Source organism: Chenopodium quinoa, unplaced genomic scaffold, assembly GCF_001683475.1.
Source record: "Chenopodium quinoa cultivar QQ74 unplaced genomic scaffold, ASM168347v1, whole genome shotgun sequence".
Lineage (NCBI taxonomy): Eukaryota > Viridiplantae > Streptophyta > Magnoliopsida > Caryophyllales > Amaranthaceae > Chenopodium > Chenopodium quinoa.
This window is the reverse complement of record NW_018743920.1, coordinates 2,935,647-2,952,533: the sequence shown is the minus strand read 5'-3', so window position 1 is coordinate 2,952,533 and position 16,887 is coordinate 2,935,647. Positions and strand designations below refer to the sequence as shown.

Sequence of the window (16,887 nt, the reverse complement as noted above, 5' to 3'; positions counted from 1 at the left end):
GACCATCAAAAGTACGAAATAATTCAATCAAACCACTCCTATACTTATAATAAGAAGTTTGTGTATAACGTCTTAGGGTATTTCGGGGGACACGAGTAAATGCAGGTTGTAATGCAACTTTATTAAAATGCTCAACGTTTGCATTTTCACCGTAACTAAAAGGGTATTCATTAGCAATAACTAAAGTACTCATTTCATCAATCATTCTATCTTTATTATAAATGAAAGGTGTACCTCCGCCGGGTTGGTTCATGTATCCACCCAATTGTGTTTGGACGCCACCCCCCGAAGGACGGGGGCCATTTTCGAACAAGTCGTGTTTATTTTGCAAATGCCGACTCAAGGTTCCGGTTCCATCTCCCGTTTTCCAATTATATGACTTGACATTTGCACCTAGCGCCTTGCAAACTAGGCATGTACACGTGAACCTCTTTGGTTGACCAGGTTGCCATCCCGGGGGTGTGACCTCAACTCGTTCAAAATGTTTCCACACCCAAGAAAAATGTGCTCGACCTCTACTTTCACCGCCACCACCTTTCATAAATCAAATTATTAAAATTAATTTTTAAATGCTATTCATGAAAATAAGCTTTTAAATTTTAAATATTTTAATTATACTTATTTAAACGCATTTTTCATGGTAATTAACTAATTGTAAATCATAGAAAATTGGAAACTAAACTAACTTTATAATCATTAATAATAGTTTTTTTAAATATTCATAACAATAAAAATTTAATTAGAAATTACCTTGAGATGAAGGTTGAGATGTTGGTTGCGATGGAGGTGGCATAGTTGAACTTGATGATTGGTGGGACTCGTGGGAGAAATGTTGTGGTGGAGACGTTTGAATATTTTGCCTATCTCCTAAACCATAATCTCCATATTCATTGACAAATTGGTTTAAATTTTCCGTATTAATTTCATACGAAAAATTTGCACCACCACTCCTTTGGCTACCACTTCGACCACCACTTTGACTCCTTCCCATTCCTCCTCTTGAGCTCATTTTTTTTTTGTATGATTACTAATTATAATATGGAGAAGAACTTTTTTTTTTTAGAATCTTAAGAATACTAATAATAATATTAAGGAGATTTTTTTTAACAAAAATATAACTCTATATAACACTTGAGAATTTGAGAACAATAAGAATTTTTAAGTAAGAGAGAAAGAAAGCTTGAATTTGTGTGGAAATTTGAGTGAAATGGAATTGGTATTTATAGGAAAAATAGAATGGATGATCATACACTTAAAAAACTAGCCGTTAGATACAAAAAACTAGCCGTTAGATACAAAAAACTAGCCGTTTTTTTTTTAAAATGGATGTTAGGCCGTGCGGGCCGTGCGGGTCGTGCGAATTGTGCGGGCTGTGCGGGCCGTGCGGGTTGTGCCGGCCGTGCGGGTTGGGTGGGTCATGCGTGCGGGTTGGGTGGGTCATGCGTGCGGGTTAGGTGGGTTGGCTCGTGCGGGTTGGGTGGGTCATTCGTGCGGGTGGGCCGTGCGGGCTGGGTTGTGCCAGGTGGGTCGGGTTAGGTGGGTTCACGGGCTAGGTGTGTCGAATTAAATGAGTCAAAACGGGTTGTGCGATTTGGGTCGAATCAAACGGGTTAAACTGAGCTGGGTTGAAATGGGTTGTGTCGAAAATTTTGGACCCACGACACAACCCGGATTAAATCCGAGCTGTGCCGGATTGAAACCGGGTCGGACCCACGTGACCCACCAGCCGTGCGAGTTAGGGTGGGCTGGGTCCAACCCGGCCCACTGGCCACCTCTATGCCTGGCTGGCCGGCACGGCACGCCCGGCACGTGACCGTGCCGTGCCGCGGGCTGGCCTGGTGGAAATGGAGGTACGGCCTGTCGCCATGGCTGGCCCGCCAAGCACGGCCCGGCCTGCTGCCCACCTTTGCCTAGCTCTAACAAAAACCCCATAAGGGCCATAACAAATTAACAAGTCCTCGCACTCCTCGGTCTCAAATTCTCCCAAGTTTCAATCCCTGCTCCTAGGAAGTAGTAATTAGCTAAGTTGAACTCAAATTTATGCAGTCTCACTCTCATCAATGTTATTGCAAATGCCATTGGTAGAAAATAGTGAACAAAACAACAAATCATTTTCAAGCTTAATTCACTTCAAAAGAACCCCAAGAGCTAGTTTTGATTTTACAGTACAATAAGAAAGCTCTGTGATGCCGAATTCATGGATTCGTGCAATTTCTATTGGAAAAAGGAGACACCCATTTTTAGGTTTTCTTTACCAAACAAGTTCTCAGGTTTTAATTCACAGCAGAAGTATTAGTGTATTGGTTGATAACCCAGTTTCAAATTACCTTTGCAATGTTGGAAATGTTCTTAATTCATCCCCAACATCGATTTTTGGTAATACCCAATTCAATATTTTATGTCTTTTCTATTATTATGTTAGTTTGTTGTTTTGTTTTATTTATATTAATGTTGGTTTACTTGAATTTATGTGATTTCCATTGTTTTATGTTAAGATATTATCGGAGAATGATTGTTGTAGTTCTAGAGAAATTGGAATTTTTGATTTGATTGCATATATTTCGAGTATTGCTTGAGTAAATGGTTTGTTTTGGTAAGTTAGAACTCAAAATTTGTTATAAATTTTGAAATTTCAGGTTCATTATTAGGTAATTGGGTACATGGAAAAGGTAGAGTAGGAGTAGGAGGTTGTGTTGGATTAGGACTTAGCTCGCCTTTAAGGTGCCAGTGCATGAGAATTGCCGGTTTTTGTAGTTTGCCGGGGTCTAGCACTTCCATATCTGAAAAGTCAGATTTGGACTGTAATGCATCCGAGCTTGCTGAGGAGAATCTTGTTGAAGAAGTGAAAACCAAGAGTTTGAGCAAGAAGCTGGTGGACTTTACCCAGGTTGATAAGGAATTGCTTCCTACTGTTATTATTGTGGGGCGGCCAAATGTGGGCAAATCTGCCCTCTTTAACCGGTACACTGTTTTGGTTTAGTCCGAAATCTTTAGTGATAGTTGTGTTGAGTGACTAGTGATATTGATTGTCTATGTTAATGCCTGTGTTGTCATTGTAGTTTAATTCAGCGGAGAGAGGCACTTGTATATAACACTCCTGCTGATCATGTTACTCGTGATATACGGGATGGGATTGCCAAACTGGGTGATTTGCGGTTTCAGGTACTTGATTCAGCTGGCTTAGAAGTGGCGGCAACCTCAGGGTCTATCCTTGGACGAACTGCAGATATGACAGCCAATGTGTTGTCGGGATCCCAGTTTGCCATCTTCTTGATTGCTGCAAGGTATGTGCTATTTCTTTGGTGTGGGGCAGAATGACTTGTGGGTCCTATCTTAAAGCAGAAAATGTGATGGAAAATTTAATTGCTGGAACAGACTTGAGAAATTAGCAATGATTTTGTAACAGAAAAGTGCATTAAGGTTAACTTTTGGAGACTTTTTAAGTTATAAACACTAGAAATTTTAAGAAATTACAGAGCATGATATTCAAAGGTATTATAAAATCAAGGAGCTTTGTGTGAAAGATGGTTTTGATCCCTTTGCCTGCTAGTTACTCCCTATCTTTTGACACTTTATTTGTTATTTGACAACAAGTGACAGATCATGTATATATTGATATCTCCCTCTGTTAATCATGTAGAGATGGCTTGCAATCCATGGATTTACAGGTTGGGAAGTGGCTGCGTAAGCATGCACCTGGAATTAAAATTGTTTTGGTGATGAATAAATCTGAATCTCTAGATGAGTCAGATGGGTCACTTGCAGCAGCTGCTGGTGAAGCATATAGATTAGGTTTTGGTGACCCTATTGCTATATCTGCAGAGACTGGATTGGGCATGTCAGAACTTTATGGTGCTCTAAAGCCCTTGCTGGAGGAGCATATACTCCAAATCATAAATGGTATGTGATTTTTGACCTTCCTAAAAAATGCCCTTGAAGACTGCATATTTTAATCATTTATAGTCGTTGCTGACTCTAAATATTTGTGGCATTGTGGCATAAGTTCTTTCCATAAAAACATGTAGTTGGCTCCTCACTTCCTTAGTGTACCTTTTGGCTGTTACACATCATAGGAACATTCTTATAATTCCAAAATGGCTTCAGCTGTCTTTATATAATTACACAGTATGTCTGTATGTGTGCTAATTTAACTGATTGAGTTTGCAACAACAGCTTCCCCTTATCTACCCCTTCCCCTTCTCAAAAGAAAAAAATCAGTTATTGTTATAGAAAAACATTAGTGATTGGGAAAGGTAAGAAAGATGCAAAAGGAGGAAGGAATACAATTGTAGAACTACTGAGAAGGGGAAACGATGTGGACAAGTTAATTTTGTTAAGTTCCCATTGAATAAATCCTAATATGCTACAGTAAGAAATTGTTTGTGCTTAAGAATTAGGAGGATGGGTTTATGGACTACATGGCTGTTCTGCTCCATGTTTTTGCCTTGTCTTGTTTGCCAACAGTGTTGTCAATCTGCACATTGTGCAAAAGGAAAGGAACAAATACAGAAACTTGGAAAAAGCTGGACGATTGTAACAAGCTTTTGAGCAGCATTTGAAGATGCTGCCCTTGCAATAAAATGTTCATTTATTTCAACATCTGTCGGCTAGCCATGCTACTAACTAATAGTATGTTAGAATAATGAGTTAAATATCATGCACATTTGACATTTGCTGTAATTTCCAGTTTATGATTATTATTCAACCATTTTCTTTTCTTTAACTTTTGCCTTTAATAGCTTTTAAGCTATGTTGATTCATAGCACCGGTTTAGCTATCTTCCTCAGTTTTGTGTCTCTGATAGACATTAGTAGGCTTTATTTTGGAAAAGGTAGCCTGTTACCTATGTTTTCTTTAGGTTATCAGAACTACCCAGGTCCTATGGCTTGGCCTTCAGCTTTCTCTTTGAACTTTGGAAGCAAGTTGTATTTTGATTTTTATTAATATTATCCCTCCGGTTATTAAAAAAAAAAGTGTCTCTGATGCACATGGGGATGCATGATTTCATGTTCACATTGAGGTGCACATGCATGTTTTTTTACACATTTATCTCCCTTTGGATTTTTTTTTTTTTTTTTTTTCCTGTTTGTGACTAAGAATATGTGAATTTTCTGGTGTGTTGTTGTGATATTTCTTTTCCATCTCTAACGAAAATATTGATTTGCTTACTGTACTGAGTTACTGTCTAATTTTAATTCTCTTTACCACGTTTAACAAGCTTGTTTTTGCTTGATCTCATCACACTTGGATTTAATATCACTATATTCTTAGATGAAGCTACTCTGGAAAGTTCTCCTGAGCCTGAAGAATCTAAGTTACCTCTTCAGCTGGCAATTGTTGGGCGGCCCAATGTTGGAAAGTCAACCTTACTGAATACATTATTACAAGAAGAACGTGTTCTGGTGGGGCCGGAAGCTGGTTTGACAAGAGATTCTATTCGAGCTCAGTTTCAGTATGATCACAGAACAGTATATATGGTAGAGTGCTTCTTGTTCTCTCCTTTTATTTTTTATTCTGGTAATTCATGGTGATACTTATTAAAATATAAACAATAGCAGCATGATCAAAGAAATATTTTTTGTTGTAGCTGTTTATAATCAATTAACTATTGTTTGCCCATGTCTTCTTTATGATAAAATATCAATTTGTGTCCTCTGCGTTGCTCTCTTCTCATATGGGCCTTGGACATAAAATTGTTCTATAGTTGATATAGATAAAATGAAATATCTGATTGGTCTGCAAGCTTGCTTTCACATCCTTTGTGTTTGCGACTCGGTGGTAATTTATGGAAGTCCTTTAAAATATATGATGCAATCTGAGACCCTTGGTCCTTGATAAGTTCACTCATCCTCTTCTGATGTTCTTATGCACATCTGGTCCATATCTTCATTCCTGATATGCTTTTAATTTTATTTACATATCATCTTTGAAGAAGAAATTAGAGAGATTGTCTCTATGCTTATGTGTGTGAAATAATTGTGTTGAGGGACATTTTTGTTCTCCAAGGACGTCTTAGCATCTTCTAATAGAGTGTATATAGCTATTGTCACAAATATCAAACCCTGCTTTTATTATTACTTCATTGGTCATTAATTATATATGATGTGGGATAGAATAGTGCTTGCTTAGTACTTCTATGTCATAGAGCAGGAGGTGGAAATGGATGCATTCGCAATTATAATGATGCTGGAAAATGCAGAACCTCATCTCTGTCATGAATTTTGAAATTCTAGATAGCTACTACAAGAGGGGGGGGTGAATTGTAGTATGGGTGAAGTAGTAAACTTATTGCGGAATTAAGACAATGTAAAACAATAGAGAGAAATGATATGGGCTTTTTGAAATTTCCACTATGTAAATCAAACTCTTTTACAAAGTGAATAATCAACCCTGACTAAGTTCCACAAGAATGGAACTTGTTCCCAACTCTCTCAAAAGTTTCAACTATGAAACTTTCTTCACCTCACAAAATATAACTCTCACAAAGTCCCATTTACAGTAAGTAATACAAGACCTAACGTACAAGAGAATATAAGAAGTATTTTAGGATTTCTCTCTCGCTATTAGATAATTTGCTCACTGGAATAATAATGCTCAAGAAGTGTGTTTTTTGCTGAGATCAATTGCATGTATTTATAGAGTGACAGCTTAATCATTAGCTTCCCATCATATGCATGTACGCATGCCATCACTCCCACTAACACATGTTAACATGTTGTGGAGTATCATGACAAGTGGTGAACGTGGGAAGCTTCCTAAGCTTGCTCACCAATCCACAACTACCTCAACAAAAATCCTATATTTTAGCCATGATAAAACCGGTTAGTTTATTTTATTCATAAGATATTTTTTGTTTAAAAAGATAATTTAATAAATAAATAAATTTGATTAATTTATTTATAAAACAATAATATAAAATATCCTTTTTATTATTAAACAACCTTATTAAAACATTATTTATCACATTCCTTCAAAACCAGTTTTATATTCCAATTGAACGTTATTTATTTTAACCTTTATAATAACGCTCCTCACTGAGTTTCAAAAGCCAACTTATATTCTAAGTACTTACAAATAATCTAGAATCTGGGTTTGCACGTTGTACTTGTGTGAATGCTACTCCGCATTCTTGATTTAGTGTTCCTACTCCGGAACGATCCTTGTTGCGTGAACCTTTCATTTAAGTAAGACTTAAAAACATTCATTAGTCAAGTTTGCCAATCCACCCATACTACAATTCACCCCCCCCCCCTCTTGTAGTAGCTATCTAGAATTTCAAATTTGCAGTCATTTTTCTGATGTGTGCTCCTACATCAAGATGAATTATAAGATTTTTATTCTGAACATTAGCAGAGAAGCTAATCTAGTTGCCCATAATCTTTCTGGGTTAACCATTGCCATGATTGAAGTGATGAAGATCCATAATGCAGTACCACAGTGCTCTAAAGATGCCTAATCAAGTGGCATCTGCTCTGGTGATTAAGTTGCTCCCTGGTTCTTCATAGCTTGTTTCCGGCTGTATTTGTTGTATTTTGCAGCTTTTGCTGAGTGCTTGGGTCATAAGGAGTTAGGGACCAAGTCTCTTTTATGGTTTACTGTTCTCAAACTCGGTTGTTTTATTTCTTGTAATTTATGGTTCCATATATTCTTAAGAAACGTAAAAATATCAAACCCTGCACCTGTACACATAAAAATTTGGTTCCATAAAGTCTTTGCACAATATCCCTATACATGCTTACCAACAATATAAGCACATGTTTACAGTGCAGCTTCATAAAGTCTCGATATGTATTTATTAGCTCATTTCATCATATGTTTTTTTATGTAGTCTAAATTTCTTCTGTTGACACGTGTTAGAGGAAGCTGTATTGGTCACTCTGTGGCTGGCCTTTTATCAGTGTTTAATTTTGACCCAGCTTCCTCCATAACTTTGTCTGATTATGCACTCAGAGCGTTTTCATAAGTAGTTGGGTTATGTATTTTGTGGATGGTCCTTCATTGAGAGTTGAGATGTTTCTGTGATCCAGTTTTATTTTGATCTACTCTAATTATACATTCACAATTAGTTATCCTAATAGCCTGCTCTATATACTCTCAATTTTACTCTGGATACACTTTATATTGTAGTAGTGTAATAGTACTGTCACAGAGAGATCAAGGACAGTCTGTTCGTTATTTTTTGTTTTGTCTTACCATTTCTGAAGCCTCCATCATGTATCTTAAATCTCAAGGACAGTTATTCAGTCATTTAACCATGTTTAGCTGCTAAGACTTTTTATTTGATGCCTTTAGACACTGCTTTTAGAATAAATAATTAAATATGCACAGAACGAACATACTTCAGGAGTTCAGGAAATTATAAATTCCTAATTAAAATGGCTCTACTAAAGCAATATTTTAATTTCTCAAAGTAATTTAATACATACAAATATAATCTTTCTCCTCCGTAAATGTTTGGTACTATTTCCTAAAAAAAAAATGTTTGGTACTATCGCACGCACTCCTGCATGTTCCAAAATGCATTGCATGAAATGTCAAATTAGCAGACTTCTGATTTATGATATCCACCAAAAAAGTGAATGTTTTTTTTTACTATCTTCAGGTTGACACTGCTGGGTGGTTGGAGAGGACAAAAGAGAAAGGCCCTGCTTCATTGAGCATTATGCAGACCAGGAAAAATCTTATGAGGGCTCATGTAATTGCATTGGTTCTTGATGGAGAGGAGGTGAGCCACTGATTCTCTCTTACAGTGCTATGTGTTTATGGTTGACAAAATCCATTTTTTTTATATAATACAGTTTACATAAAAATAATATTAAAATCAAATATGTTTAACCATACCATAAATAAGCTAAAAAGCCAAAGAGGTATTTTGAACCGCAACTACAACCAACCTGTATGAATTTTGAGAAGACAGTGTCTGAATAGGTCCAGATTCCGTCTGTAGCAATTTACGCAGCCTTATCCTTGGGTATTCAAAATCCTTAGAATTGTTGATTACAAAAGGCTGATTATTTAGACGAATGATTAGATTTTGTTTTTCTTTGAATCAGAATGAAAGAATTTATATAAATATAGAATTCAAAAATCGCATCGATTTCTAAGAAGCAAAACATTCATTTTGAGGGGTTAAAATGAAACGAGAAATCTCCTGCAAGGAGCAAGTAGCCGATTTTTTAATTGCCACTGATCCTATTGGAAGTAATGCTAATGCAATAGTATCATCTGTAAGCTTCAGCAAAGCCATTATTTGCCTTAAATTCTCATTCCAATTCTTCTTCAAGCTACACCATTTTTTTGCTGTCCTGTGAGAGGATCTTAACATACTACAGAGAGTCATTTTTTCATACTCTAGGATTAACACATCAGTTAGTATTAAATTGTTGTGTTATAGAGCTGGCAGAGAAAAGGCGACGCTGTAAAATAAGTACCTTGTCTGGGAAAGAATTATTTCACCTCACCGTTTATGATTCTCTGGGGCTATGAATGACTTGTTGATCTTCAACCACCAAACTTTATTTTCCTGATTGGTGTGAGTATGCCGAAACAATTGGTCATCTCAATTTTCAAGTCCTTTGAAGTTACCCCCACTCCACTCCTTGTTACTATCATAGTTTCATCTTTAATCTCATCTTTTCTTGTATCTTTACACATCCACAATGAATCCTCTTCTTTGAATTGCCACAATAATGCTGTGGGATTGATCTTCTTTAACTTGCCAACTCTTTGCTCAATAGAAAACAGCTGATCTAATTGCTACCATAATTTATGGGCTTGAGCTAGCTTAACTGGCCAGCTCCCTGCTCCATGGAGGATATTGGCCAAATTGCTATGGGACAGACCTTGTCCTTGAGTTTTAATGATATGACTCATCGTAAAGAACTCTTGATGAACTCTACTGTTTAAGCTACGTAGCATTAATATGGAGAAGAACATTTTCATTGATTAATTTTACTATTAATTTTTGGTAACAAAGAGATGGTTTGTAATTTTCATTACTTGTTCTCATCAGCAACTTCTTGCTAACCCATTGACTTCGTCAAAAAGTGAGACAACTCCAACCTTTTTGGGTGGGTGTTTGGAGAGGTTGTTGGCCCGTGCATCATTGCCTGCAACTATATGAGAAAGGCTATTTTTGAATCAAAACAATCACGGGGATCAGAGAATAGCAGAGGAAACAATTCATAAAAGTAAGATATATATGTAGTAATAGTGCTAGAAAAAAGTGTGAGGAACTGTAAGATTAGAAGTTCAAACAATTTGAAAAAAAAGGGTGTGAAACTGTAACAGAGGAAACAATAAATAAAAAGTAAGACATATACTAGTATGTAGTAATAGTGCTAAAAGCTCTTAAAGTATGCAGCTTCTGCATCAAATTCCTAGCATGCTGATTGCATGATATCTTTTAGACTTAGTTCCTTCTAGCTGTGTGAGCAACTGTTGTAATAGAGGCAATAGAGCCTCCCAATCTGGCATGAAGCCAGCCTTCTCTCTCTCTCTCCACCCATTAGGTATTCAAGAAAATGATTTGGGGTCTCTCTCTCTCTCTCTCTCTCAAATCATGCCTTCCTTTACATAGATTTGATTGCTTCCTCTTCTTATTAGTATACCATAATGAATTTTGGTTGTTGTTGTCTCCTCATTTTGGCTATTAGGTTGCAAAGACTAAGAGGAGCATGAAGCATGCTGAAATAGTTATAGCTAGACAGGCAGTGGAAGAAGGACGTGGTTTAATAATAATCGTAAACAAGATGGATCTTCTGAAAGGAAAACAGAAGTCTAAGTTATATGAAGACTTCATTAAAGCTGTTCCTGAAGAGATTCAGAAACTTATACCACAGGTTTGCTTTTTAAAACTTTCATTCTATAACTTACTTGAGCCTTGGCAGGAGATTGTGATAGTGTTTTGCTATAGCTTACTGTCAAGGCTCAAGTAGCTTGCTTAAATTATATAGCTTTACTGCCTAGGCTCAAGTAGCTTGCTTAAATTATATAGCTTTACTGCCAAGGCTCGGCTTACTTAAAACTTTTGATAGTGTTTCAAGTTTTCAACATAAGCTTGTTTGATGAGTTTGCTCTATTCTCTTCCATGCGCTAATGATAAAATAAATCCCGCAAAACTTATTTGTGCTTGAATCATCAAGGGGTGTGGTATGTAATGTATGAAAGAATTTAAGTGAGGATGAGGAGTTGATTCTCCGAGCTTCAGTTATAATTGAGTAGTGTGGGAATAAAAAAAACTAATTGTATCTGAGCAAATTGGAATTTATTCCTATGTTTTTTAACTTGGGGAAGTGAGAGTGAAAGGAAGGAGTTTGTTAGTTAGTCTCATGGATCACTCTGTTTAAAGAAATCCTAATTTTAATTTATCTGCCCGTCTTTCTTGGAAAATTACTCACTAAAATCGATTTACGGTGATTATGGTGAACATGCAGATGTAACATTGTCATACCTTATAACTTGAACTTTAAATAAGTTTAACTCCTTGACTTGTTGAGTTGTTATGCACCAAAATCTTAACTTAGATCATGAAATGTCTTATTTTTATTTTTGTAAATTTGAGTAACCCTCTCCCGTCATCAGGTAACTGGAATACCAGTTATATTTGTTTCTGCTCGGGAGGGAAAGGGTCGTATAGCAGTCATGCGCCAGGTTACTGACACATACGAGAAATGGTGTCTACGGCTATCAACAGCCCGGCTTAATCGTTGGTTGCGAAAGGTATGTTTCTATTTTCCTTCGAAGTTCATATAGATAATTCTTTTGACAACTTGACACAAGGGTCAAAATGTGCTAGTGAGTAAATTGGCTAAGACCAAGCAAGACCTGCTGGTGTCCTGATTTTGATAACATTCCACAAGTCCATGATTTACTCTGTTACTAAAGGTTAGCGTTGGTAGCTCCCTAGTCTGAGGAAGATAAACCAGCGGTCAAAATATGGCCAGGGTGCAAATTCTCTGTTTGAGGTCAGATGGAAATATGAAAGCCTAAGTATCTTCTTGGTTAAGAAGCAGTGCCTGCAAATTGAATTGAGTTCAGATGGTCCAGCATACTGATTTCCTGATCCTAAAGGTGTTAATTCTCTGTTTCCAGGTTATGAGCAGGCACTCTTGGAAAGATCAGGCTGCACAACCAAAGATCAAGTACTTCACACAGGTGAAGGCTCGACCACCAACATTTGTTGCCTTTGTGAAGGGGAAAACAGTGCTGTCAGATACGGAAATACGGTTTTTGTCAAAATCTTTGAAAGAAGACTTTGATATGGGCGGGATCCCTATTCGTATCTTGCAGCGGTCTCTAAGTAGGCACGACACGACCTCCAAGAGCGCCCCTGCTAAACGTAGCCAAACAGGAAAAGTGGTTGAAAGAGTATCTTCAGATAAGCGGAGTGTCAGTTTGAAATGAGTTTGTAATAGTAACATTTTCTTTTAAAGAATTATAATTGTAATATAATTACAAAATACTGTATTTCCTTTGCCTAAATATAGATTTATGGCAACCGTACACCGTACAACCCAACCGATTGTAAAATTTGCTCATTAGACTTAAAGCAAATTTGTCCTAAGTTAGTTATGTAAAAATATAACTTTGCTCAATTCTATTTAAATGAGTAAAAACTTTTGTTTGTAAAGTTAAAAACTTACATTTGGTTGAAGTTTTGGAATTATTATTGCTGTTCAAATAATATAAAATCTCAATTTTGTTTATTTACCGTTCCAGAGTTGGAATAAAGAATAAAAAGACGAGTTTGGGTATATTTGCTCATTTTGGCCAAATGAGCAAAAAAAAAAATGTGCTCATCCATCTTCAATAAATTAGCAAATAATAATTTCTCACTTTAAAAAATAAAGCATAATTGACAATTAAAAAGAAAAAGAAAAAAACCAGAAGTTTGTACTTCAAATTGCTCATTTAGTTATTATATGATTTGTATCTCATAATAATATAATATTAATAATTATGAACAATAAAAACAAGAAAAATTATGAGGAGAAGGAAGTACAAAAAAAAAAAAAAAAAAAAACCAATGCTTAAACGTAAATATGAAATATTCTCATCATGAAAAATAAGATGAATGAAGTTTGAAAGTTTTATCATATAATTATTCAAAAAATAATAAATTACTTATTAAATACAAATGAAGTTTGACCGTTTTCTGCTTACCACAAACACAGTGGACGCAGAAGATGTGCCAAATCTACTAACAAATCTACCATCTCTACCCTTACGCACATCTACCCTACGCGTCTCATACATATCATCAAGCCTCCGACTGGATGGACCGTAATCATCATATGGTCCACTCTGATCGTCAATAACCTCATCTGTATCCACCTCCTCCTCCTCCTCCTCCTCCTCATCACCATCATCATCTTCATCATCCTCAAAATAGTGCACCCGTTCTCTGCGAGCCGAGGCCGAAATACCACGGGATCTAACGTGTCTGGGCCCCGAGCTCTCCGTCGTACTTCTCATAATGTCCATACTCTTCCCCGCACCAGGTCCAAAATGCGATGTCTAACTCCATGTAAATAACGAAAAAAATTCAACAAAGTCGAAAATACACACAGAAACAAAAAAAAACACCAAAACATACAATATGAACTTCAAAAAAGTAAATACAAACTAAATAAATAAAAGAATATACAAATAACGGAAAAAAAATATAAACATAAAAAAAATTAACAAATTTGTTAAAAAAAATATAAACGTAAACAAAAAAATATACCAAAAATAAAAAAATGTAAACAAAAACAATAAAATATAAACAACAAACAAAAAAACCAAAAAAATCGAAACAACACCCAAAACAAAAAAAAAATATAATAATAATTTAAAAAATAAACAAAAAAAAATCCAAAAAGAAAATTTACAAAAATTTACAAGAATAAAAAAAAAAAAACTGGAAAAAAATAATGAAAAAAGAAAACAAAAATAAGCATAAAAAAAAATAGGAGGTGGCGCCTGGCAGGACGCCACTGCCACGATGGCGTCCTGCCTAGGCGCTGCCACCGTGGCAGTGGCGTCCTGCCAGGCGCCGCCACGGTGGCTGTGGCGTCTGGGCAAGACGCCGCCACCGTCTCCCGATTTTTTTTTTAAATAAAAAAAAAATTAAATATACCCTTCCACCACGAAACTGTCCTCCTGCCGCCACCGGTGCCGCCACTTCCTTGCCTTGCCGCCTCGACATTTTAAACAAATTTTTTAGAGGGAGAAAATGACAATAGAGAGAAGATGAAAGTGTGTTTTTTTACTTTGAGGGCAAAAGTGTCATTTCACTTCAAATTTGTGGGCTTTATGTAGAGATTTGCGGGCGATGTTTAGCAGTTCACAAAATTAATTGTCATGGAACAAAGCCACTTTGAGACTCAAGGATAATATCAGGCATACAATTTTCAATCTATTCGCAAGCACCTTTGTCACAATCTTATAAATCACATTGCACAAACTAATAGGTCTATAATCAGCAGGAGACTCACACTCTTTATTCTTAGGAATCAATACAGTGTAAATCTGATTAATATACTTAATATCACCCCCATTGTTCAAAATATTCAAGACTAAATCAATTATATCCGGACCGACAATATCCCAAAATTAATGGTAAAAGAGAGCACACATACCATCGGGTACCAGCGCTTTCGTGGGGTGCATTTGTTTAAGAGCTTGAGTGACTTCGTCCGCTTTAAAAGGGTCCGTAGAACATTAAACATCGAATCCGAGACACGTGTCTCCACCAGGTCAATAATTACAAAAAAATATCTGAGGTATAGCAGTTGCAAATCTATCCAAAACGATCTCTCCAGCTCATTTCCCTTCACTGTCTTCTTCCCCTTCAAAGCAGGGACAGATTCCTTTATCAAAAATTTAGTAATCATACCCTCCTATGGTTGTATGTTTGCATTTCCCTAGATACCCCTTTATAGATGGATTGAATGGCATTACTACAAAAAAACTAAATAGCTGTTTTGGTAAAATCATTGGTTGGGTGAATGTGATTATAAAATGAGGGGGCATAGAGATCAAACTGCGACATACCCTAAGGAACATGCGGAAGCAACCCTGTGCTTCCTAACACTTCTCTGTTTAAGTGACATCATGCCAGTTCCCTAATTATACGGTATGGACCGAAGTTGGAATTAACAGGGATGAAGGAAGCCTTATATACAACAAAGAATGAAACTCCGAGTCTACTAACCAATTATTTAAGATTCACCAGCATCATATAACATGTAGTAACCTAGAATCTTGTCAATAAGCCCATAATCCCATGAAATTCTATGCTTATATCCCTCATAGCTTAAATGACATAATCTATCCTGTTCTAGTTCCTGGATAAACTATTCCTCAACTTTCAGTTGATCAAACTCGGTATAGTTCACACTTGACAGTACAAAAAATCTATCATAGTTGCATCAGAAACTAAGATCTATAAGATGTATTTCTGTGCTAATCAACAGCATGGCACAAGGTAGATGAAATTTCAAAGTTGGAATATATCTACAAAAAGAAGAGCTACCCTAAATTCATCATAGTATGATACATCTGTAAATTGGAAGGAAATATATTCCCTCAATGTCTAAAACTCCAATAGACTCAAATCAGCAGAAAAGAAACCATCTTCTCATAATCTCTAAATCGCGGCAACCTCTCAAACATTATCTTGATTCCAATCGCACAACGAAAGTCAAGAATCCTCCATATATGATAGCTCCAGCTAACAGGCATTTACATTTCCTCCCTTTCAATACAAAGCTTAACTATGCAAATCCTAGTTGAATTAGAATACAACACCAGCACACAAAATTCATTCAACCTTCCCAATTTCCATAAGTGCAACTCATAATACACACAATTTCATTCGAATCCCACCAAAATACCAAAATTGACTTCAGGAAAAATGAACCGATATAATTCGATAAATCAAAAATTGAACCTACAGTTACATTGTCACTAATCAATAGCAAACCCTAGGTCTGATCCACATAAAATCAACAACAACGCAACCAAAATTAAACGAATTGTTCAACAATCATACAAATATCGATAAAGCAAGCACGGATTTCGAACAAAAAACGAGCAGATCTGCACACATTTCCGCCGATTGGAAACGAAAACTAAGAAATTCGAGAAATCAAACGTAGAAAGTGACAAGTAAGAATACAAATTGAATGAATAGATGAGGCAAAAAGAGAACCTTATACTGAGAATTGAGCTCTTCTTTGAGTTCAGGGATTTCTCCCTTCTTCGTAGTGGAGAAGTACTTGGAATCGTGACCGCTCATCGTTCTCTGTGTGTGTCTCTCTCCCCAAGCTTTTCGAGGTGATTTGAAAATGGCGTCGATGGAAGAGAGAGAGAATCAACAATGGCGGATGTAAGAGAAGACTAAATGAGTTAACTGGATTTTCGATGGTTGGGCTCGGACGTTTTTGAGGAGTTTATGAGTCTTTTGACTAGCAAATAAAAATATGCAGAAATAGTCGGGTGTATAATAGAAATTGTTGTTATTAATCAAGATCATAACCAATTTTTGGGTTTGAAAAAGAATTACGAAGTGTCTTATCTATTCTGTAATTTAGAGTGTTCTTTAATGTTTATTGGAGACTTTAATGCGCGGTATGAAATACCTAAGATTTGGTAATTTTGTCGTGTAGATTTGGTAATTTTGTCGTGTCTGAAAAAAACTACTCCAGTATAACTCATTTGGTTGCTAGGCAATTTCCGTCAAATGGGTAGAGCATGTTTACTTTGGTACGATAAATAACTAATAACCCTTTAAAAATAACAAATAACTAATAACTTTGGAGGAACTTAACTTTGTTTAAATTATTATGTTATTGAAAAATTAATAGAATTGGTATCCTTTTATAATGTAAAATGGTATAG

At 36.2% G+C, this 16,887-nt stretch overlaps 2 protein-coding genes across 2 annotated transcripts; one reads left to right on the top strand and one right to left on the bottom strand.

Annotated features, from left to right (window-relative positions):
• The first annotated feature begins 1,783 nt into the window (after positions 1-1,783).
• LOC110687922 (GTPase Der-like) lies at positions 1,784-12,596 on the top strand. The gene is made up of 9 exons (XM_021864569.1): positions 1,784-2,376; positions 2,637-2,961; positions 3,060-3,284; positions 3,641-3,900; positions 5,272-5,477; positions 8,603-8,725; positions 10,656-10,841; positions 11,584-11,721; positions 12,094-12,596. The coding sequence occupies exons 1-9, from the start codon at positions 2,187-2,189 to the stop codon at positions 12,403-12,405; spliced, it is 1,965 nt and encodes a 654-aa protein (XP_021720261.1). The 5' UTR covers positions 1,784-2,186; the 3' UTR covers positions 12,406-12,596.
• A 480-nt stretch (positions 12,597-13,076) lies between these two features.
• LOC110687921 lies at positions 13,077-16,530 on the bottom strand. Its single transcript, XM_021864568.1, has 3 exons — positions 16,199-16,530; positions 14,625-14,834; positions 13,077-13,518 (listed from the first exon to the last, which is right to left on the bottom strand). The coding sequence occupies exons 1-3, from the start codon at positions 16,283-16,285 to the stop codon at positions 13,129-13,131; spliced, it is 687 nt and encodes a 228-aa protein (XP_021720260.1). The 5' UTR covers positions 16,286-16,530; the 3' UTR covers positions 13,077-13,128.
• Between the last annotated feature and the right edge of the window lie 357 nt (positions 16,531-16,887).